This window comes from Dunckerocampus dactyliophorus, chromosome 17, assembly GCF_027744805.1.
Source record: "Dunckerocampus dactyliophorus isolate RoL2022-P2 chromosome 17, RoL_Ddac_1.1, whole genome shotgun sequence".
NCBI classification, from domain to species: Eukaryota; Metazoa; Chordata; class Actinopteri; order Syngnathiformes; family Syngnathidae; genus Dunckerocampus; species Dunckerocampus dactyliophorus.
Window position 1 is genome coordinate 3,062,900 of NC_072835.1, and position 25,352 is coordinate 3,088,251.

The 25,352-nt window shown below is 39.1% G+C and overlaps 1 protein-coding gene across 4 annotated transcripts in view; it reads left to right on the forward strand.

Annotated features, from left to right (window-relative positions):
• strbp (spermatid perinuclear RNA binding protein) overlaps nt 1–25,352 on the forward strand; it is a 115,481-nt gene that overhangs the window by 47,654 nt on the left and 42,475 nt on the right. For all 4 annotated transcript variants that reach the window (XM_054758292.1, XM_054758293.1, XM_054758294.1 and 1 more), the window contains exon 2: nt 7,077–7,239. In XM_054758292.1, the coding sequence (XP_054614267.1) occupies nt 7,237–7,239 (3 nt within the window). In that variant the 5' untranslated portion in view covers nt 7,077–7,236. The remainder of the gene's footprint in view (nt 1–7,076; nt 7,240–25,352) is intronic.

The window sequence follows — 25,352 nt, forward strand, 5'->3', positions numbered from 1 at the left end:
ATGAGACATGATGATGCACGAGATTGGGTCTATGAGGACAAGATGATATTTTAACATTACTTTTAAGAAAAGTACAATGAAAAAATATATCACAATATATTAATATTAATTTAATTTCTACTATGTTACACTCTTCTGCGCTCTGTGTGTAAGCTCGCAGCCCAACCTTCACCCACCGAGACAAAGTGATTGTATGACCAACAATAGGGCTCATTCCGTTCATGCTGTTGTTCTTTGGACCAAATGTGAGATGGTTCTGAAAGCAATGCACAGAGTGAACTCTCTTCCTGCCTGTTTGGAGTTGAGAAACGGAGAAAACAGGCACGCATGCACATGGCAGTATATTGAGGCCGGCATAATTATCCAGTTCATTATCATTAATTGTGTGTAGGCCTGTCACGATAACACATTTTGCTGGTTGATAATTGTGCGACAAATTATCGGCGATAATAAATATTACCGACGACATTTTTTTGAGACCATTTTTTCATTATTGTCATCAGAAGTGTAATTCACATATGAACCAGTAGATGATACTCAAGTATCGTGTACCTGTGTGAGCCACATTAGCTTGACACAGAAGTTCCCTGTCCGGTCAAAAGTTTTAGAGCACTCCAATTTCTCTGAAGGAAAAAACTACATTTTTAAGTGTTACGATAGTCTGTCTCTCTTCCATTGTTAATTCCCTTTTTTCTTGCCATTTTTGTAGCAACAAATGACTTGCTTCAGTACAATGCTGTCCAACTGATGTTCACGAGGGTACATACATACATACATACATACATACATACATACATACATACATACATACATACAATGTGTTCCGAACACTTTTTTATGCAGACAGAGGAGGTAGTAAGTACTCCACAACTTGGAACACTTGTAGGAATTACTGTAGTTGCACCACCTGCCAAGGCTTGATCAACCTCCATTTCTGCAGAATAGCTTTAAATGGTTGTTTCATTTTGTGGTCCCTGAAACAGGCCTTTTTGTATCATTCTGAAATACATTCATGCAAAAAATGATTAGAGCACCCTTGTTTCTTCAGTTTATTGATCCATTTTAATGCCTGGTACAACTAAAGGTACCTTTGTTTGGACAAATATGATGATGATAACAAATATAGCTCATAAGAGCTGATATCTAGCAGCTTCCATGGTTTTATTGATAATAACCAAAATCACTGAAGTTCTTACATGAATAGCTTTAACATTGTACTGCCAAAAATGTAACTCTTATGAGCTATTTTTGTTGTGATTGTTATATTTGTCCAAACAAAGTTGTACCAGGCATTAAAATGAACAAGAAACTGAGTAAACAAGGGTGCTCTAATCATTTTTTCCATGACTGTACATGCATTATTTTTCAGTTTTGGGTAACCTTTAACAGCTTGAATTTCAATGAATAACTGGAAAAATTGTTCTAAAACTTTTGACAGATAGTGTATGTTGTTTAAAATTGATGCTATATAACCGTGTTGAATGGTTGCATTTCTTTTGCAATGTACCGAGCGACACCGTCTGTGAGCGCCCACCATTTTGCACTCTTTTGTTTATATTTGCTGTCCAAACGCCTCAGCAAGCGTTCACTGTCGGGGACGAAGGCTCCACTGCCCGAGGGCACCTCCATCCGTATATTTTTTTGAGAAAATGATCCGTGTCGGTCGTCGCTGTTTATCCGCTCACCGTGTTAATTCGGTTTAAAACCAAAATATTCCCACACTGGGGCTGTCGGCTGTGGCATTCACCTCAGAAACCATCGCTTCTGTGCCTTCATTCATGCTAGCGTGTGCTGCCTCACGAAGCTAACTGCTAACCTTCTGTACGCCACTCACTAGTAGCCCCGCCTCCACAAAGAGGCTGAATGAGATGAGGGCCCACTCCCCCCTCCCGAACTAAACATGTCAAAACGGCGGCGAAATAACTTGGAAAGTCTTCTCTTACGCAGTGTGAATGGAAGTTAGCTTAGTTTAGCAGAGCATGCCAGTACGGCTGTGTGTGTCTTTGCACCGTGTTGTCTTTTCCCGCTTTAATGGAAGCCAGCGTTTTACAATGCCCGCTGACCACGTGCAGGTTCGGAGTTAGAAAAGACGAGCGGCACGTTTATTCTTGCACTCGGCTCGTCTTAACCGTCAGTAGACATTTTCAACACACACACGACACACTTCCGGCTTTCAAAATAAGAGCACTGTTTGCCACAACGAAAGTGACACTGATTCAAAATCAAAAATGTTGTGATGGATTGTGATTTTTATTTGAGTGCAATTTTTGCAAAGTCCATTTTATTTTTTAAATGGGTGTTTTTGTCTGTTTAATTTAGCATATTGTTTGTTTAATATTTTTTATTTAAAAGCTCTCGACATTCCAATTACAATGTTAAATACTCTTGAGAAATTAAAGTTGCCTTTGATACATTCATGAAAAAATGGTCTCAAAATAATGTTAATACAACAATAATACCGTTTAACGGCAATAACTTTTGGGACAAAATTTGTTATCGTGACAGGCCCTAGCTAGCTGTCATCGTTTTGCTGTCTCGTCTCAACATTTTTTCAGCAGCGCTCCTCCTCCGTCAGTGTTATCTGTATCTCCTCCTCAGCACTTCATTTGCGTTTTTGCCAGCTCATCCATACTCGCAGACACGCCATGACCCACAGCCGGGCCTGGTCAACACGAGCTACAGTGTGCAAGTATAAAGAAAGAAATGAAAGCTACAGCATGCACGGTGATGGTGTTTTTATTTCCCAAAGACGGTATACACATTGCTCCCTCGTGCTAGTATTATATAGCATGTGACTATATACAGGACACTCACTCTGGTGTAGAAATACCCTCATCATGCAGGAACTGGCTCACTGTCTTGTCTTTCTGTCTCACTGCGGTAAAAACAAAGCTGAGCAAACACATTTTTTTTTGTTTAGTTTGATGACAGCAGCCAGACAGGATGGAGAAGGGAGACGTGGTTCTGCATTCATTGGCGTTGTTGAGCGCCACCTGGCCCTGCAACATTTTCAGTACAGTGGATCCCCGCAGATTTTTGGTCAAAAAAATGTCTTGTTCCGTTTTTCATTTTTATCTCCGAACATAGGCTGCAGAAAACACATCTCGTTCACCCTAAGTGGGTAATAAACACGTGATAATACAGGTAAAATGTACAGCATGCATGTAGCACCGTTTAGAAAAGCCCACCGTTTTCTTACATGTTTAAGTCTTTACGCCTCACTGATTATGCTTTTTTCATCAAGCGTTGAGATTTCACACTTTGTTCGGCTCTGAGTGGCTGTGAGAAACAAAAGTGAAACGTAGTAATCACTCGTTAATCGCGTTTCAGCGTTCCAGACCCAACCCTGATAAGTTATTTTCCCATAAAGCAGGAATTCTTATTTATAAATGGAATATTTCCATAGTTAAAGTATAGAAAACTTGTTTACCACCTTTTAAATATGGTTTCCAACATTATTAGAGCCCTTTAGACTTTAAATAACACCCCTATAGTCACCTTTATACTCCTGTTCCCCAATACAGTATATAATGTTAATTTTTCAATAAAGTATCTATCTATCCATATAGTAGACCTAAGAGACTCACACGTGTTAGCCTTGGGAGAGTTCCTTGTTGTAGTCTTTTGCAGTGGCTATTGTCTTATCATGGAATGGGCTGCAGCCGAGTAGAGCAAGTTATTTTACATATAACATATTATTGCAGTAATCCCTTCTTTATGGTGATTAATTAGTGTGGTAACCGTGGTAACTACATTTCCGCCAAGTAGGATTCTTTATTTATAAGAGAGTTCTTTGTTCTTTTTTGCAGTGGCTGTTGTTCTATCACATCTGTATGTTGTAAAATAATAATACAACATTCCATTTGATTTCTGAATTAATATATTTTTATACAGTGAAGCCGTGAAATTTGAAGCGTGAAGTGGCGAGGGATTAGTGCACGTAACAATCTTGCAGTGGTGTGAACACAAGTTCATATATGACGGTAGGTCGTTACAGGAAGTGAGGCTGTTCCACTTCCTGTCCCTCACTCAGTGTGTACCGAGTGGGAATATCCCGTACTGAATAGCCGGATTAGGAATACATGTAGCGTTGCACCCGTGTAAAATGTGTAAAATGATGCATCGTAAGTTTTGTATTTGCGTTTCCAACTGCAATAATGCGCAACATAAAGAAGAAGTCCATAAGGAAATGAATTCTCCAAAGCTCTTCCTCTCATTAGCACTAGCCGTGACCCCCCCCCCCAAACACACACACACACACACACACACACATCCTCCGCATCCCTCCATCCCAGGTTGTCAGACGGGTGAGGTGTAAATTGCTACTTGGAGCCGTATCAGCAATCCTCCCGCTCTATCTGTCTATATCTATCTATCCTTCATCTTGAAATCACCACTTCCCCTTATCCTCCGCCTCCTTCCTTTCTTCCCTGCAGGGAAAAGAGGATTTAATGACCAACGCATGGTAGGACACGACACAGGTGTCCTTTATCCGCCGTCCCCGGTGCATGAACCTCTCCCAGTCATATTCACAATCATAATGACAACGAGCCCGCAGTGAGGTGGCGACCATGGCGGTGCATGTGCAAATGGCTTTGTGCGTCCCGTGTGTGCATGCGTGCAGCAGCGGCGGGGTGAATGAGCAAGGGCGTCTCTGGAGACCATCTGCAAGCGCGTGTGAACAAGGAAGAAGAGGGTTGTGTGAAACTAACTTTAATAGTCTGAGGATGTACATGCAGAAACATGGCGCCTCCCAATCGGCCCGATCCCAGTGGACGCCCCAGTGGATGTCGGATATGTTGACTTTCACGAGTTGATGTGGAAAAGTCTCAGCCTCTATTCCCACTTACGGACAAAAAAAGACTGAAAAGCCGTCTAATATTCACTGTCTAGAGCAGGGGTGTCCAAAGTGCGGCCCATTTGTAGCCCACAGCTTTTTTTTTTTATGTCCTGTTAATTTGCACATTTTAAAAATATAATTCAAAAAAAAAACCACACACACAAAAAAAAAACAGCAGCAGCAAAAATAGAAAAATCAGCTGTCATTTTACAAGATTGAAGTCAAAATATTAAAAGAAAAATTTAATTTAACAAGAATGACATCTCAATATTATGAGGAAAAATTATTTCATTTTAATAGCATAAAATAGAAAAATGTAAACTATTATAAGGCTTGTTTGTCTGTATGTGCCCTGTGATTGGCTGGTGACCAATCCAGGGTGTACCCCACCTCTTGCCTAAAGTCAGCTGGGATAGGCTCCAGCATACCCCTGCAACACTAGCGAGGATGAAGCGGCTTAGAAAATGAATGAATGAATATTTTGAGAAACAAGCAGAATAAAATTAAGTTGTAATTTGGGGAAAAACTGATTGTGGAAAAGTTATACTACGGGAATAAAGTGACAATATTGCGAGAAGAAAGGGGGGGACACCACCAGAAATGGGGAAAAAACTGCTGTAATTTTATGAGAATAAAGTGAAAATATTTTTTTTTTTAAAGGCGTAATCTAACAAGAAAAAAGGCGCTATTTTATGAGAATAAAATTGTAATATTAGGAAGAAAATAATCATTTTAGTGGCATAGAGTTGAAATATTAAAGAAAAATACTGTATGTATTTTCTTTTTAAAGTTGTAATAAGTGAAGATTTGTCAAAACATGCTGCCCATACAGTAAAAATTACATTGACATGTAAAAATAACGTAGTATTACGTTATATGCACAAATGCCGAAAATGGTCCTATCTCGCAATGTTAAAGAATCCTTTAAAAAATTCCTGGATCCAGACGGTGATCCGGATCACCCCCAAAATTTAATCAGTTCCTCCGTATCCCATTTCCGACAATTCCTGAAAATTTAATCCATATCCATTGAGAACTTTTCAAGTTATTTTGAACACAAACAAACAGATAAACGCCGGGAAAAACATAACCTTTGCGCTGTGCAAAAAACAAAAACAATGAAAATGAAACAATGAAAAAAACAGCCTTCATTTTATGAGAATTCAAGGAGGAGGACGAGGAGGTGCAGGACAACGGCAGGAGCAATATGTTTTAACAAGGATACAAAAACAATACAGCTGAACTGAGCCAGGGCGCGAGGCACGGTCAGAGGAGTGAAAATACCCGTGAGTCACTTAACAATTTATGAGTCCAACCTAGGAGATTGACCGTTAAAATTAAAATGAATTCTGAACTTAGAGAGTGTTTAAAATGTGAGAAAATGTTAATGCCTGTCTGAGGAGAGTGTATAGAGTGTATGGTGACTGGCTTTACAGCCTTAAAACATAGTCATTGTAAACAAATGAAGTTGGCTACTTCACAGATTTCACTTATTGCGGGCTATTTTGGGAACCTATCCCCCACGATAAATAAGGGAACACTGTATTAGGAGAAAATCAGGTTGGGGAAAAAGTCATAATATTACGGAAAAAAGTAAAACTATTATGGGAATAAAAGCATTATACTGTATTATGACATGTATGTTATACAGAAGGAAGTTGAAATATATTTTTTGACTGTAAGATATTATCATGTTCCCGTTTCATACTGTTACATAAGAGTGGTTGGTATGTCATGTGCACGTGTGAGAACCATTGACTCCAAACAAGTATGTGTTTATATCATGTGCCCCCCACCCCCCACATGAAAAATGAATATAGCCCTGTGTGTGTGTGTTTGTTGACGTGCCCATCTGTGCACGGGTTGATTATACAGTCTGTCAGATCTGGCTTTTTTTTAAAACATTTTTTTATTTTTACTTGATGCTGGTATTTTTTAATGATAATATTATGATAATAAGCATTATGATGGAAAATCATCTATAATACATCACAGTCAAGTCCAAAATGATAAGCACATACATGTTTAACATCGTCTACCACTTCCAATAGTAATGATCACGTACCTTGACACTACAGTTTGGCCCCAGGGCCGCACGTATGCCTGATGTTGGCGTACGGACACCATATATGGATTATGTATGTGTGTGTGCGTGCATGTGTACGTACGTATTTATGGCCCACCTCCTCCCAGGATGAAAGAAAATAACCTTCAGCGTGTGCATCTCATTCATCAGGACATCTTCTCATCGAGCGCTGGCGACGCTGACAAGAGGAGCACATGAGGAGCGGAGTGACAGCAGCATCCTGACCAGTCACCTCTGCACCTATCCCCCCCCCCCAACAAGAGGGCCTTAGAAGGAAGGAAGGAAGCCAGTGACCACTCCTCCTACAGGCATGGTAATGAACACTTCTCCTCTTTGAACTATACTGTAGATATATGCATCATAGATCATAGCATCAATCAGGGTTCTCCTATGTACACTATAGATATTTATGTGATAGATAAAAGTACGTACTATAGATCAGGAATATTCAACTGGCGGCGCGTGAGCCGGTCCGATGTCATTCCTGGACCGGATTTCAACTTCACTTCAGAACTTGGGACATTTGTGCAACACATTCCGATAAACACCAGAGCACTGTCGTATAGAGGATCTTTGACTCGTGTTTTTACAAATCTAAAAGTAGCAGAGTGCTCCAGTGATATAGAGGATCTTTGACTGGTGTTTTTTTTTTTGCAGTAGGCCCTTTAAAAACAGTCATATAAAGGATCTTTGACAAGTGTTTTTGCAGTGGTTTCTGAAAAACAGCTGCGTGTTCCTGTCATATAGAGGATCTTTGACTGGTGTTTTTGCAGTAGATTCCTAAAAATAGCAGTGTTCCAGTGATATAGAGGATCTTTGACTGGTGGTTTTGCAGTCGGTTCTTAAAAATAGGAGAGGCCTCCTGTCATATAGAGGATCTTTGGCTCATGTTTTTGCAAATAGCAGAGCGCTTTTGTCATATAGAGGATCTTTGACTCTTTTTTTTTTTGCAGTAGAGTCTTAAAAATAGCAATGTTCCTGTCATATAGAGGATCTTTGACTGTTTTTTTTTTGCAATAGGTTCTTAAAAATAGCAGAGCGTTCGTGTCATGTAGAGGATCTTTGACTCATGTTTTTGCAAATCTAAAAATAGCTGATATAGAGGATCTTTGAAATAGGAGCAGCCTCCTGTCATTTAGAGGATCTTTGGCTCATGTTTTTGAAAATCTAAAAGCAGCAGACCGTATGTGTTCCTGCCATATAGAGGATCTTTGACTTGTGTTTTTGCAGTCGGTTCTTAAAAATAGAGCGCTCTTGTTATATAGAGGATCTTTGACTCCTTAAATGGCCTTAAAGACAGTGTTTCTGCCACATAGAGGATATTTTTTGACTAGAGTATTTTAAAAACAGCAGAGCAGTTTGGTCAGATATAGCAATGTTTTTCACCTGGTGGGTGAGAACCCTAAAGTAGGTTGTGGAAAATAAGTCAAAAAATTATATTAAAATATTTTATGTATTTTTTTTGATAGTCTGAAGTCTGTTTTTGACATTTTTAAATACTAAATATTTTGAAAATATTTTGAGCTCTTGTATATACAAATACTAATTATTTGATTGTAGTGAATATTTTTTTGCAGTTGACATTCCTCCTCTTAATATTGTGCTGTGAAATACGTTTTGCACGTCATTTTCTGTCGTTTTGTTTCAAAAGGAATAACTGAGCTTGCTTTTATGTCTATAGAAGTGGGTCACCACTTAATGACCAAGGGAAAACGTGCGTCCCAGGATGAGACGGGTTGAGAACCACCGATGTAGAGGATCTTTGACTAGCTTTTTCATAATGATGCTGCTGTCCTATAGAGGATCTTCCATTAGGTGAGATAGAAAATGTGAAGGTATGCCAGAGCCTTTACATTATTGACATGCTATACATAATAATAATAATAATAATAATAATAATAATAATAATAACAAGACGTCCCTCCCCCCCGGTCCTTAGCTTTCTGCAAATGTGGCCCCCAAAACAATTGAGTTGAGTAGCCGTGCTGTGGAGATGGATGGATGTATAAGCTAGGGGTTGAGGACTAGAGGAAGGATTTAGAGGTGGGGGGGGTGCAACAAGGGATTGATTAATGTTCTCGGCCCGTGACAGTGGGAGCTTTTCCCTAAGGGGTGGGGGAGCACAGCCAGAGGATGAATTATTAAGAGGTAAAACAAGTGAAGGTGGAAGAAAATATATGAAAGGAAGGAACAAGATGGTTGGAGGTCAGCGGGGGAGGGGGTCAAGGAGAATGAAGGATGGAGAAAGATTAGAAGATGCCGGCAAAGGTGCTGAGTTTGGGCTTTGCGGAGCAGGCCACGCGACTTCAGGTCGTAAATTACCAAGGGTAATGAGATGCCTGCACGTGTGTGTGTGTGTGTGTGTGTGTGTGTGTGTGTGTGTGTGCGCGCGCCGCATGCAAACGCAGCGCTGTGATTAGTGGTGAGTTATGGTGATGCGGTAATTGATACGACTGACCTTGGCGAGGTTGTCACCACCTCCAGCTGCATGATACATGATGCAGCTTCTTTAATGGCTTTTTCCTCCCACATTTCTATTTATAATGAATACACAGCACGCCACTGCATCGCTACACACACTTCATTCTCACTATCCAGCTCGCCTTTTTTAAGTCATTTTGGTTTCGGTTTGGTTTGATTATCTTTTTAATCAAATATTTATATGTCATCATCGAAGCGTAGCTAATGTATGTATGTAATGTATGCTCGGATGTTTTTATGCAGGACCTTAAATGCCTCAGTGTCAGTACATCTGTGGCTGTAGCCAACCTCCTGATGTAGTTTTTAAACAAAATAACTCCACAACATGATACTACAGTAGCTGCATTATAAATTTTGGTCACACTTTACAATAAGGTACACAAAAATACAGTAGTTGCTGAGGAACTAATTAGGAACTAATGACTAAGTAACACAAATTTAGACTACTTACTGAGGAACTAATGACTATACATCCATCCGTTTTCTGTGCCGCTTATTGTAATTAGGGTCGTAGGGGTATGCTGGAGCCTATCCCAGCTGACGGGGTACACCCTGGACTGGTGGCCAGCCAATCGCAGGGCACATATAGACAAACAAGCATTCACACTCACATTCATACCTATGGACAATTTAGAGTCACCAATGAAGCTAACATGAATGTTTTTGGAATGTGGGAGGAAACCGGAGTACCCGGAGAAAACCCACACACACACGGGGAGAACATGCAAACTCCAGACAAAAATGCCCAACAGAGCTTCAAAACAAGGTCTTCCCGATCTCCTGACTGTGTGGCCAACATGCTAACCACTCAGCCACCGTGTGGCCCTGAACTAATGACTAAGTAACACAAATTTAGACTACTTACTGAGCAGCTAATGAAGAACTAAGGAGGAACTAATGAGTAGAGTAGTTACTGAGGAAGCAAGGCACATCAACTTAGAGTAGTTACTGAGGAACTAATGAGGAACTAATGAGTAGTGGTTAGGGATATGTAGTATTGTACACTGGTCACTGGGTGTCAGTAATGTTACATTGATAAGGCAGTAGCCACCACGGGAAGTACTGTACAGGGCAGGAAGTAAAACACAGAACAACAAAGAACTCTCCCAATGCTAACATGTGTGAGTCTATATTATATATAGTCTTATTTATGTCTTATATGTTTTTGTCTTATTATGTCTACTATAATGGGTAGTAAGCGTGTAAAGGTGACTGTAGGGATGTTATTTCATGCCTAGAGTGCTCTGAAAATGTACAAAAAAAACCATATTTAGAAGGTTTTCTATGCTTCAACTCCAAAAATATTCCATTTATAAATAAAGAATCCGACTTTGTGGAAATTCACTTATCACGGTCTGGTCTGGAACCAATGAACTGCCATAAACAGGAGATGACTGTACTATGACGTTAGATGTAAAATAGAGTGCGCTACTCGACTGCAGCCCGCACGAGCGCTGATGTGACTTTGCTTAGCATTTTCTGCCATATGAAATTAGTCCAAAAATTGATCATTTCAAGATGAATCTATGAATTCATGATGTATTTTCCCTTTTATTAGGAAGGGTAGTGTGTGCAAACAAATATGGAATGTTGTCTTATTATTTTATAGTATACTGATGGCTGCTATTCGCGGGGGGGTTCCGTTCCACTTACAGAGGAACGCAAGTGATCATTACTTTAAATTATTTGCAATTATTTTTCGGGAAAGTAACTACTTGATTACGTATTTATAAATTACCACCGAATGAGATGTGTTTTTATGGGGGACAAAAAAAAATTCTGAGAGAAAAAGCACGAACAAATAAAATGAACAAATTTTTAAAAACTCATCAAATTTGCAGGGCTGCGAATGTGGAGTATGCAGAAATCAACTGTTTATGTACTATAAAATCATCTTCTTTTAGTGGTTCTGTCATTTTAATTCTGGCGCAAATTTGTATTATTACAGTAGAGATGAAAAAAAATCCATGTCCTTTGTGCAGATACGGTATGCAGGCTCGTGTGGTGAAGCTTTGTGATGGTTTTCCATCTCTTCCAGCGGCGCACGTGGATAAGTATGTGTACAGTATATGCTGTGTTTGTGTAAAATGCAGCAAGACGTGGACGGTTGTTGTTTTATGCCTGCATATTTTTCCACATATGACGGCTGTACGTGCGTGCGGCCATTGGAAAAGACGGCGGAGGAGGAATTGCAATAAAAGCCGATAGAAGCGGTAGAGTGTGCAGCGGGTCGGCCTGCCTGCCTGCCTGCCAAGTAGAGTACACCGAATGAATTTTTAATGCAATCTCCTCTCGGCTGCTGCTGGATGCGACGGAATTGTTGTTTTTTCATCGTGTTGCTTGTCCCGTCGCTTCTAACGGCGCCGTTTTGAAGTTTTGGCTCTTTTTACATCAAACTCTGCTGTTTTGTGTTTTTATACGACCTGTCAGCGCCATCACAAACAAGCCTTTCTACCAGCGACAAATATATAAAAATACTTTTTTTTTTTCCTAGCATCCTCTCAGCTTTGGTCAGTCAAGTTTAGAAGCTTTTCTCACTCACGCTTTCATGCTTTCATCCTCCCGCTTCATTCTTTCTTCACGTCGCTCTCATCTGGGCTCTGGTCGTGCACTAGCTTGAAGCACACGACTTATTTAAAGTAAGTGCACTCTGCCTACACACACACGCACGCACGAACACGCACTCCAAGTTAATACAATCGGTTATTGAAATTGTTTGTGAATGCCGAAGCTGAACTGAAATGTAGAATGAATGTTGAAATATCCGAGAGATCTGTTGAAATGTACTCACTGACAGAGGATCGAACCAGCAACCACCGTACGACCTGAGCCATGCCACTGTGCACAGAATAAGCAGAATGTTACAGTCTGATTTTAAATGTGCAGTCCTCCCTCACCACTTTGCCATTCAAACATTGCAGCCTCACTCTATTGCATTTTTTTCCAAAAATGAATTAACCCATTCAGTACCAAAGACGTAGTTATACATTTTTCTAATCCCGAACGCCCGATCCCAACAGCGTATTTATACGTCTTTTGCGTTTTTTTTGCACGAGAGGCAAAAAGAGGTGATGACGCAACTCTCCACTAATGGATTTCACTTCAGAGCATTTGTAAGCAATAAAAACGGCCACAAGGTGGCAGAAGTGTATTTGATAAGAGCTCAGCAAGGATCATGTGGACGGAAAAACCTCACATGACAGGAAGGAGGAAGTGACAGAGCGTGGAAGAGTGTAGCGTGCGGAAGGTTACACATCGTAGGGAAATTTTTACGCATGCATGTGTGCACACGCGTACACACATGCACACACATAGTCCAGTTCCAAATATGAAAACTATAAATAGTTCATGGTGTTAAATTTGCAAATACATTTTTATTTTGATGTTATTTGAGCTGTCACAAAGGCAAAAAATATTTGTGTCAAAGGCCGAATGGAGAGCATGTTGGTCACACAGTCAGGAGATAAGAAAGATCTGGGTTTGAATCTCCGTTGGGCGTCTCTATGTGGAGTGTGCATGTTCTCCCCGTGCGGGCGTGAGCTTTCTCTGGGTACTCAGGGTACAAAAACATGTTAGGTTAATTGGCGACTCTAAATTGTCCATAGGTATGAATGTGAGTGTGGATGATATATGTCTATCTGTGCCCTGTGATTGACACAGGGTGCACCCCGCCTCTCGCCCAAGTCAACTGGAATAGGCTCCAGCACACCCCCGTGACCCTTGTGAGAATAAGCAGCATAGAAAGTGGATGGATGGATTTGTGTGAAAATGAAAGTTATGCCTGAAAATGTATCTTTTCACAAGAAGCTGTTTTTCTCCCTTTTTTTAGTTGGGAACTGATATTTTCCTGAAACTTACCTATGTTCTACTGCTGATTAAAGAACAAAGAAAAGGTTAAAACAAACTTTTTTCTGATGAAAGACAGGAGTCTAATCTTTCTTTTGGTGGGTTCCAGGTTTATATAGCACTATTACATAATATTTTGTGTGACTTGAAAGATCAAAAGGTCAAAATCGTCCAAAATGGCCAGGACTGAAGGTATTGTCTTATGAAAATGAATGAGCCTATTAGTAAATGATCGCTGTTTTGTTGTTCACTATGGCACATTAATAGTTAGAAAAATGCATATTTAAGCACATTTTATGTATTCTTGGCATAAATGAATTAACTCAAATATAGTATAAGACATTAAAAGACTATGAGATGCAGTATTCTACATTGGTCACTAGGTGTCACGAACGCACAAGCACGACACTTGATCACTGGAACAATAGGCATTTATTGCAGGTTGGAATAATCACAGTAATAACATGATGATAATAGTAATAATAATAATAATAATAACAATAATAGTCATGATCATAATAATAACACGGGCTACTGACGCATTCAGCTAAAACTCAACTCTGAAGCCCCAACGTCACTTGAGCATGAGTTTTATTTAGATCTTATTTACTCTTATTATGTGTACTATATTGGGTACTAGGAACTAGAGCTGCAACAAATTAATCAGTTAATTGATTACCCAACTATTTTGGGACTCGATTAATCGTTTTTTGATTTAAATATGTAAATATCCTCTGATTTCAGCCTCTCAAATGTGAATATTTTTTAATTTCCTCCATCATCCATGAAAGCAGACCTATTATCTTTGCGTTTTAGCCAAAAAAAGATATTCACAAATTTGATCTTTGACTTTAGAAAACAGTGGTGGGCATTTTTGCCTCTTTTCTGTATGTTGTGGACCCAACCACTAACTGTAGGTTTTTGCTTCATATTAATTTGGTCCATCTTTGGTCTAACCGATTACTCCATTAATTGACAGCAACAAGCTTCAGATTAATTGATGAGGAAAATTATTATTTTTTTGTTTACGTTTATTGTGTTTTTGTGTACATGTATTGTTTTACTGAAGCTATTTGACAAACATTTAGATTTTTTATTATTTAACATTATTTTAACAGAATATTCAAGCGATAACCTGGTGTTTGTTCACTTATTTGCTCTCAGTTCAAATCTTCTACTTCTGAATAAAGAGGCGGAAATTACAAATGTGTTTTTCTAAATCCAATTCATCGAAAAATAACCAACTGATTAATCGGTTATTAAAATAATCGGTAGTTGCAGCCCCGATAGGAATGCAAAGGTAACTATAGGGGTGTTATTTCATGTCTAGAGGGATTTAATAATGTTTGAAAAGCATATTTAGAAGGTCGCAAACATGTTTTCCAAACTCAAACTACCAAAATATTCCATTTAATAGTAAGATTGAATGCTACTTTGCAAAAAATCACTTATCATGGTCTGGAAACAATTAACCATAATAAAGGAGGGATGATTGTGAAATGGATTTCCACCAATACGGGGAAACATTGAAATTGACCATTCATTGTCAATGGGGAAAAATATTGCAGAAACTATAGAATTATGGAAAATGTGGCGATGTTTTAGTTTTATGTTTTAGTCCTGATAGATATCCTACTGACCTGAATGAGCTGAACATTTTGGTTTTGGAATGGTTTAAAGTGGTTGAGAAATGTGGGAGTAGTTAGCAGACAAAAAATCTGGTGGAATTTGAGACATTGGAATGTAAAAATGGAGAATGATTGTTGAAATGTGTTGAACCATTACACAAGGGCCGAACCAGCAACCACCCGGTAAGGGGCACCGTTTAATTTGTCGCTTTTAGGAGACAAAAAACGGGGCAGTTAGAAATGTTGGAAAGTAAAAATGTAGGCCGAATGTTGAAATGCATAAATTTGAATGATTACAGCATAATCGAGGATGGAACCAGCAACCATCAGGTTGGGAAAGTCATTATAAATGATTAGCACTCACAATAATCAGAGAAGCCATCTGCCATTTTGGTTGGTGGATGGCAATCTATTGGGTTTTATTTTCTGTGTGTGTGTGTGTGGGGGGGGGGGGTATTCCTTGAGGCAGATCTTCAGCTGGTTGTAATCAGGTTGCAGGGTTCAAGGAGGCTGACCTCAGTGTGTCAAAGATGGAGTGTGCGTCCTCTCATGTATGAGCTTTTATGGACACCATATAAGACTATTTTACTCGCTGTGGAGGACGTGAAGAGGTCACGAGAGCACAGCACTTGATGAAATGGCTTGTTTTTCACATTACCTTCACATGCAACCTTTCTGCTAAAGCCGCGCCCCCTCCCATATTCACGTATAATGGCGTAATGATGTTACGACACATTTGATTGTGACCATTTTCAGTTTGCATTGTTTACCAACAAACTTACATTGGAAGAAGTCAAGGTGCCAAGTGCAAAGTTTTGTATAAATCAATTGTATAATTCTAATAATAATAATAATAATAAATGATAATTTAGTTAATAATAAATAATAATTGATTATGATGTTATTTATTCATTGATAAATCATTTTAAAAATCATTAAAAATTTGGTTTGACAACAAATAAAGGGTCTTTTTTAATTTAAAAATATATTATTTACTTACTTTAATATTTAATATTTAATGTAGTATAAATATATTAAGAAAATAAAAAATATAGAAATATATTTGCAATAATAGTAAAAATAATAAATAAGATAACAATAAAAAGAAAAAAAACATTTAAAAAATAAAAATTACAACATTAGAATAGAATGATATGGCGGGCCCCGTGGCCTCGAGTTTGACACCACTAGCCAATTCTATAGTTAGCTGCTAGCTTTTAAGGTGGTCGATTCCTGCCGCCGAGCTCTCCTAGCTACTCTCATTTATATGCCCATCCGAGCGGCCGGGCCTCACGGTCAAGTGGACACAAGCTTGCAAAGTGGTTTATTGCTCGTGGAAGCAACCCCCCCACACACACCTCATCCCCACCCATTAGAGCCAGCTCATTAAATTTGCGGGTGTCTGGTTTGTTAAACACCAGCATAAAGCAGCCATGTGATTATGTAGAGGATCTCACAGAAGGGAGTAGACGGCACACTTATGGTGTATCATCTCAAGGGACAGGACTAAAGAAATGTATGTACTTTAGAGCACTGGTCCCCAACCCCGGGCCGTGGGTCATTTCGTACCAGGACGCACAGAAAGAAAAAATTATTCCATTATTTCTTTTTTTTTTTTTTTTTTGCTGTTTTATTTTGAAAAGTGGCCGGATTCTCTCTGTTACATCCGCCTCACTTGACGCATGTCCATTGTGTTTGTGCTAACTTTATCTATAACTTTAACAGATTTGACCATTTTTCTTTCACCTCATATTTGGTGTCAAATGCTGATACTATGTGGGAATGCATAAAGGTAAGTTTTGATGACTTATTGAGTGCTAATGTGCACATTTGTCTCAAGTTAATTCATGCTAGCGCACTGCCTTTTACCACACACGTCAAACAGCCATGTAATCATCTCTCTGGAAAAACTTGGCTGGAACTTGAACTGGTGGATGGTGGGTCGGCATTCATTTTGTGCTTTTAATTTGATGTTATTCATGTCTTAGTTTTACACAATACATCATAAATAAGATAAATTAGATCGCTATAATGTACGACCCCGCCCTGAAAAATGAAATGTCAAGAGTGTACATTTTGCACTGTTGGATCTTAAGAAGGTTCTAAGTAGAGCTTCAAAATACAAAAAGAAAAAATGGGAGAAAATCAAAAAACATTTAGAGTAAGCAATTTATTGCAAAGAAGCATTAAAGTCAAACAAACTGTTCATCACCTGATCAAACGTTCAAGAGCAGAGCCTTTAAAAGGCAAAATGTTGTTAAAAATGTGGATTGAATGTGATTTAGTGTCAGGTATTCACACTGTCATGATCTTTAGATAGCAAAGGCAAAAAGACTTTCTCGCAGCGCACCATTGCTGCTGAGGTGGGACGCCGTAAGACCGTCATTTGAAACCTCTTCAAACATTCTCAGGCTCATGGAACAAAAAAGGCAAGTGGTAGACCCCAAAAAATGTCACCGGTCCTGAGCTGGAGGATCCCTTTGGCTGTCCATCAAGACTCAGGACCAACTCAGCCCAAATGAAGGTTGTTACTGGTGCCGAATGCAGTCCAATAACCATCAAACGGCATATGCCAGAGAAGGCTTTTAAGAAGAAAAAAGTCTCCTTCAAGGTTTGGAATTTGCAGGAGAGCACCAAACATGGGACACTGAAAGGTGGAAGAAAGTTTTATTCTCCCTTGACAGTCCTGATGGCTTCCAACGTTACTGACAAGGAGATTGCACCTGAAATGTTTCCCACACGGCGCAGTGGATGGGCCATCATGATCCTTCAGTGGAACAATGGAGCTTCAGGTTGTGCAGGGGTGTCAAACGGCAGCTGTCTAATGTGGAAATGTTGCAGGGGGCATCCCTCATGACTGAAGACCCTCGTCTGCGTGGTAATGTCTGGCTTTTTCAACAGGACAACGCTGCACTTCACAAAAGACCTCTACCAGAGGAATAAGCTCACTCTTTTGGACCATCCTGTGTGTTCCTCTCATCTAAATCCAGTGGAGAACATTTGGGGATGGATGGTAAGGGAAGTTTACAAGAATGGACATCAGTTCCAGACAGTGGATGCCCTCCGTGAAGCCACCTTCCCCACCTGGAGCATCATGCCCAAACCCATTTTTCAGCTGATTAACAACAATGGGACAGCTGCTCATTACAGAGTTCTATTTTGAATAGTTAAATTCTATTTTAGGTGGGGGTTCAGGGTTTCTTTAGCCACGGTCTTAAACTTTTGATGAGCTGATGAACAGCCTATTTCACCTAAATCCTTGTTTGCAAGAAATTGCTTACTCTAAAATTTCTTTTTGTCTCACTACCATTTCTTTTTGCATTTTGAAGCTCTACTTAGAGCCTCTTTAAGATCCAAAATGTACATTCTTGGTCTTACCATTTTGATCAGGAGTGTATATCACTTTTTATGATGATTTAGCTCCATAGCGCTGTGCGTGTGACTTTCAGTGATTCCTCCTGAGGTATGATATTAGATTGGAAGTATTAAAAGGAAGATGCCTCACTCCCCCCTCGCATAAATAGCAATTTAAAGTCATTGCATTTGCATTTACAATCTAAAAGGCAATACGTTGAAGTAATTCCAGAAGGTGGACATACTGAGCTAGCAAGCTTGTTGCTGCGGCGCACGGGGCAGTGTGATGAGGTCCTACTCATGTGCCGATATCAATATCGACAGAAAAGACGACACAGATGTGAGCCAGTATCTCATTGGAATATATTGGTCGGTTGATATTATTGATTGTTTCAAACCCTTACACCAGGGGGGGCCAAATGTGTTTCCATTGAGGGCCACATACTGTAGTGAAAAATGAAAGGATGCAACTTTGCCACGTTGATATTTTGTAAAACAACAATGTAGATATGCTAAGAAGTTATATATTTATTTCATCTCTGCTGTGTCATACAGTTGAAATAACATTACGAGTCTCAACTTTGGTCTTTCACCTTTTTTTCCCAATTTTTGCCATTTATTTTTTTAATTTACAAATATGAAAACTTTCTTCGTAAATAATCTCCATAAATGTTGATCTCGTAATATCTGGACTTCCCATAATATTTTTCAGTAACAATTATAATAATAATAACTTGTGACTTTTTTTCTCGTTAGAATACGCCTTTGTTTCTCTTCATATTTGGACTTCATTCACCTAAAACGACAGCTGTTTCAACTTTCTTTTTGTAAAATATTCTTCTCATAATTATTACTTCTCATATTATTCCTATAATGTTTTTTCTTGGAGCATTAGAACTTTCCGCAACTTTTATTTGTTGTTTTGTTTGTTTTTCATAACATGACAACTTAAAAAAAATAGTATTTTCTGTAATATTTCAACTTTATGCTGTTAAAATGATAATGATAATGACAATGATAATATTTTTCCTCATAATATTACGACATTATTCTCGTAAAATTACGACATTTTGTCGTGAGATTACATCTTTTTATTCTTTATATTTTATATTAACAAGACATATTGTTGCGTTTTTTTAAACCCGAACGCTCGCTCCCAAAGACGTATTGATTAGGGGTGTAACGATTTGTTTTAATAACGATTCGATTCACGATTCGTGGTTGCCGATATGATGCAAGGACGATATTGGTTCATGTAGAACGATACGATCCAAAATGATTCAGTAACTTTAAATGGATTCAGTAACTTTTTAGCCAAAAAGTCAACCAGTGTGACTGTGAAAAGAATACCTCGATACTGGACAGCACAGGTGAAGTTTCCTAGTGTCACGTTGGGCCAAGGTCAGGTTTTGGATCCCAAGATGCAGAGAATGAAAACACACAGCGTTGTAACAAATAATGTTTTAATAGAAAAACTGCTCCACACGAGGCAAACAAGGGTGTACAAAAATACTAACAAGACGACGCTAGCCCTAAAGCCAAAAAGGGTAAGAACAAAAAACACTGCCACGGAAAAGCTAAGGCAGGAACGAAAAACACACTAGACTAACTGAAAGAGCTGCTGAAAACGTAGCAGAACTAACCTTAGCGAGAGGCTGGACAAACCGCGGGATTAGCATGCAGGGAACAATAGCAAAAATACAAAAACTAGACCAGTCAGAAGTCACCAGGAGAGCGGGTACGGCTGTAGATGAGCAAGTGAAAGCCAGGAACTTAGCTAATGCAGCTAACGAAGGTGCTGGAGATTGAACGCAGGTGTGTGCAATCAGCTCCCCCTCTGCAGGACAGCGTGCACTGCAACACATAGCAGACAGGCGGCAGCAGAGCGACAAGGCAGGACAAGACACCTTGATTCTTTTTGTTTTTTGTAAGGAAATCAGGTATAAATTATTAATAATGCTGACATACTTAAGAATAAATTATCAATGAGTCCAAAAAAGAGTAAAAAATGAAATAGAAAATCGGGATGAACAGAGGGTGGTAGAGCTTGCCATGATGAATGATTTACTTTAAGTAGTGCAATCCAAACCTGAACTTTGCACCCTAAGGTGAGGGACATTATGTAAATTTCTCATCAAATGAATGTCTTATGGTATCTTCAGTTAGGTGTTTCTAACTGTACGGGCCGATGGCAGCAATCTTCCTGATCAGAGCAGCCATGTGAAAGAACGGTGCAGCAACTGGCAAGAATAAACTGACAGGAGTTTTGCGGCGCACATGTTAGGAATGTTACAAAATTTTGAAACATGTAAAATCGAGTCTGTGATTAGTTCTGTCTGATGAAACATGACGTGAACTTGAATTTGATACCTCATTCACTTCTCTACCCCACGTATTAAAGAAGTTAAAGTAAATTTCATAGTGGAAAATAGTGCCTTTGGTTCCCATTGCTTTAACATTGAGTCAAGACAAAAGCTGTGATCGACCCACGGACCTTAGCAAGTGCAGCCGTATTACGAAATATATCATAACTTACAGTAGGCTGTGAGATTTGTTTTAAAACTTTAAGAGTTTTTTTTGATCATCAAAAAGTCCACGGAAGAAAATCAAGTGTCATGAATGCTGCAGCAGCACGCTGTATTGGTTTCCACGCCACGATCATTCAGGGGCAAAATTACCATATTTTGCACCATCAGATTTTAATGAAATTTCATCTGCAGATAGATATTAAAGTGAATTTATATCCTACATACTGTACCTTTTATTTTGTCCCGAAGCTCCGATCAATACGTTTGAAAGGCTTAAAGTTGGAATTAACTTTTCTGTATACGAATGAAAAGACATCATGGAAAAAATGATTAGAGCACCCTTGTTTCTTCAGTTTTTTGATCCATTTTAATGCCTGGTACAACTAAAGGTACCTTTGTTTGGACAAATATAATGATAATAACAAATATAGCTCATAAGAGTTTCATTTAAGAGCTGATATCTAGCAACTTCCATGGTTTTCTTGATGATAACCAAAATCACTGAAGTTCTTACATGAATAGTTATAGCATTGTACTGCCAAAACATTTAACTCTTATGAGCATAGTTATGTTTGTCCAAACAAAGGTACCTTTAGTTGTCGTTACACCCCTAGTATTAATACGTCTTTTACGTTTTTGCGCAACAGGCAAAAAGAGATGATGACGCAACTGCAGACTAAAAGAAGTCACTTTTCAAGCACTTTTAAGCCATAAAAACGGCCACAAGGTGGCAGCAGTGCATTTGATAAGAGGTCTGCGTGGATCTTTTCCATGTATTAACACGCTTGACAGCAAGAAGGAAGTGAGAGCGCGTGGAGGAGTGTAGCGTGAAGAACGCTACGCATTATAGGGAAACTTTAACACATGCACACACACACACACACACACACACACACACACACACACACACACACACACACACACACACACACACACACACAGAGTTTAGTTCTAAATGTGAAAATTGTAAATGGTTCATGGTGTTATATTTGTAACTAAATAGTTCTTTTGATGTAAAACAGCCCTTTTTTGTGTTGCTTACGTTGTGGTATAGTTGTTTAGATGTTTGAGCTGTCACAAATAAAACATTTGTGTCAAAGTGAAAGTTACGCTTGAAATGGATCTTTACACAAAAAAGCTGTTTTTCTCCCTTTTTTGTTGGGAACTGATATTTTCCTGAAACGAACCTTTGATCTACCGCTGATTACTAAAGAACAAAAAAAGGTAGAAACAAACGTTTTGATAAATGGCTGGGATTGAATGAGTTCATATTTAATATTAAATTACTACTGATTTTTTTCTTTTTTAAAATTTTTTCTTTTTAATTTGTTTTGTTAAATTACATTTTAAGAATTTTGCCAAGGGCCAATAATAATTTTAAAAAAGAACAGCGACAGGCCGGAAATGGGCCCAGGCCGCACTTTGGACACCCCTGCCTTCCACCATCAAAACATCCAGGCTAATAATATTCCATTTCACAAATCTCCCCCATTGTCCTTACGGCAAATTCCCTTTGACCTTAACAATGCTTCCTACTTCCACATTTCCATGCAAAGCATTTCAACTGGAAAACATGCAGCTCACTCAGGACAGATTCCAAAACCCCCCACTTTTATTGCCAAGGTTTCTGCGCATCATTTCAGCTCTGTTTCAGCTTCAGCTTTCAGCTTTCAGCTGATAGTGTTGACATGCGCAGCACCACAATAAAAATACACAACAACGCTGATCTTGTCAGTTGAAGCTTTGCTCTGTCTGGACTGCTTCTTTCTTCCTCCTCATAGTAAACACACACACACACACACACACACACACACACTTGTGAGGTTCATTGCTAATCATCGAGGTTATCGCACAATGCTTTGGGGAGGAGAAAGCCGTCAGCGGGGGTGTTCAACACAGAAAGGGGCATCTTTCGACAAGCACCAAAACAGCCCTGCTTATCTCTGACACACACACACACACACTTCCTTTTCTTCCCTCGCATACACACACATTACACACACACTAGAGTGTGTGAGATAAAGCCATTAACAGAATAGAGGAGGATGAGTGCTGCACAATAGCAGCAGCCGTGCAGCCTCTTTAGCTCAGTACGTGTGTGTGTATGTGTGGAGTGTGACACGTACAGTACGTTCGGCAAGGTCTGATGCCGGTGTTTGTGTGTGTGTGTCCCAGGACTCACTCGAAAAAGTCAATGCACTAATTTAAGGTGTTTTAAAAATCTATGAAGGTGCCTGAGACACTTCATGGCGACTTTGCTACTTGAAAAGCTGAAAAGTGAGTAGCAAGATCATTTTCTCGTCTGCAGTCAAGCGTGGCGCTGGTGGTAGCGTCACGGTCCGGGGCGGCTCGAGTGCTCCCAGCACTAGAGAGCTGCGGTTCATTGAGAAGAAAGATGAACTCCAACATGGACTGTGACACAAATGGTGTGGTTGGTGTGAATATTTAGTGTCAGTACCGTTGTTATCCAGTACTGCCTTAATCCTCCTGGGCATGGAATTCCACACCTCCATGATGACATCACTGGCGGACCTTGAGAATGCCCCACAGGTTCTCGATTGGGTTCAGGTGCGGAGGATACTTGACGGCGCCATCATCTTCGAGGTGTGTTTGGGCTAAATTGTTTGAATTCAAACAAGAGTAGATACAAGCTATTGCAATGCCAGCGCTGGAGAGAGCAATTAGGTTTAGCAAAGTCAAATCCATCCATTTTATATGCCGCTTATTCTCACAAGGGTCGCGGGTCGCTGGAGCCTATCCAAGCTGACTTTGGGGGAGAGGCAGGGTACACCCTGGACTAGTCGCCAGCCAAACGCAGGACACATATAGACAACCAACAATTCACATTCATACCTATGGACAATTTAGAGTCTCAAATTAACATAAATTGACCTAAGCTAGAGGTCACCAACAGATGGCTGGACATTCTCCATCAGCAGAATCATGCTTCCATTTATCACAGCAAGTCTTCCAGGTCCTGAAGCAGCAAAACAGCACCAGACCATCACACTACCACCACCATATTTTACTGTTGCTATGATGTTCTTTTTCTGAAATGTTACTTTTACGCCAGATGTAACGTGTCACACACCTTCCAAAAAGTTCAACTTTTGTCTCGTCAGATCACAGAGTATTTTCCCAAAGGTCTTGGGGATCATCAAGATGCTTTCTGGCAAAATTGAGACGAGCCTTAATGTTGTTTTTGTTCAGCAGTGGTTTTGGTCTTGGAACTCTGCCATGCAGGCCGTTTTTACCCAGTGTCTTTCTTATGGTGGAGTCATGAACACTGACCTGAACTGAGGCAAGTGAGGCCTGCAGTTCTTTGGATGTTGTTGTGGGGTCTTTTGTGACCTCTCGGATGAGTGGTCGCTGCGCTCTTGGGCTCATTGTGGTTGGCCGGCCACTCCTGGGAAGGTTCACCACTGTTCCATGTTTTGGCCATTTGTGGATAATGGCTCTCACTGTGGTTGGCTGGAGTCCCAAAGCTTTAGAAATGGCTTTATAACCTTTTCCACACTGATAAATCTCAATTCATCTCAGTTATGTTTTAACGGGGGGCAGCAATCACTTTTCCACACAGGGCCATGTAGCTTTGAATGCTTTTTTTCTCCCTTAATAATAAACAGTTTCATTTAAAAAGTGCATTTTGTGTTCAGTTGTGTTGTCATTGACTAATATTTACATTTGTTTGATGATCTGAAACATTTAAGTGTAACAAACATGCAAACAAATAAGGGGGCAAACACTTTTTCACACCACTGTATGTGTTTTAAGTAAAATTTTTCATTTTTCTCCTGTCTTGTTGAGAAGAATTGTGTAACATTTTTAGGTAGCAGGTTATTGTTTGCTTTATGCATAAATTTAACTGTTTGAAAGTTTACTAGAACAGCAAATTTAATAATTGTCAATTTAGGAATCACAATGTTTTATATAAGCAGCATTGTGGATGATCAGAAATGACCGTTTTTGTAGCACTGTTAGCGAGTGAAGTGTACTTTTACAATTATTCACCCAAATCTCCAAACAATAAGTAAAAGCAGTGAACAACAGAGAGTATGGAGTGATTGTAACTAATGGCTGCTTCTGTTCCAAGAAATGAGCAGTGGTCACTGCTGGTCATATATATATATATATATATATATATATATATATATATATATATATATATATATATATATATATATATATACACATATATATATATATATATATATATATACACATATATATATATATATATATATATATACACATATATACACACACACATATATATATATATATATGTGTGTGTGTATATATGTATATATATACAGTAGACGCCCCTACAACGTAAATAATCCATTCCAAGAACCTTTATGTTATAGGGTTTTTATGTTATATGAAGCGTAAAATACATGTAAATAGTCTAATCCGTTCCAAGATCTTCCCAAACTCACACCTTTGGCACTTCAAAATATTCAAAGTACACCAAATATGGTGGGAAAATATAAGAAAACGTTAGCATAAACATAGTAGAGTAACATTCCAATATAAAATAAGGTAATAAATAAGATTACTGTAAATGAATAAAACTGAAAAACAAAAAC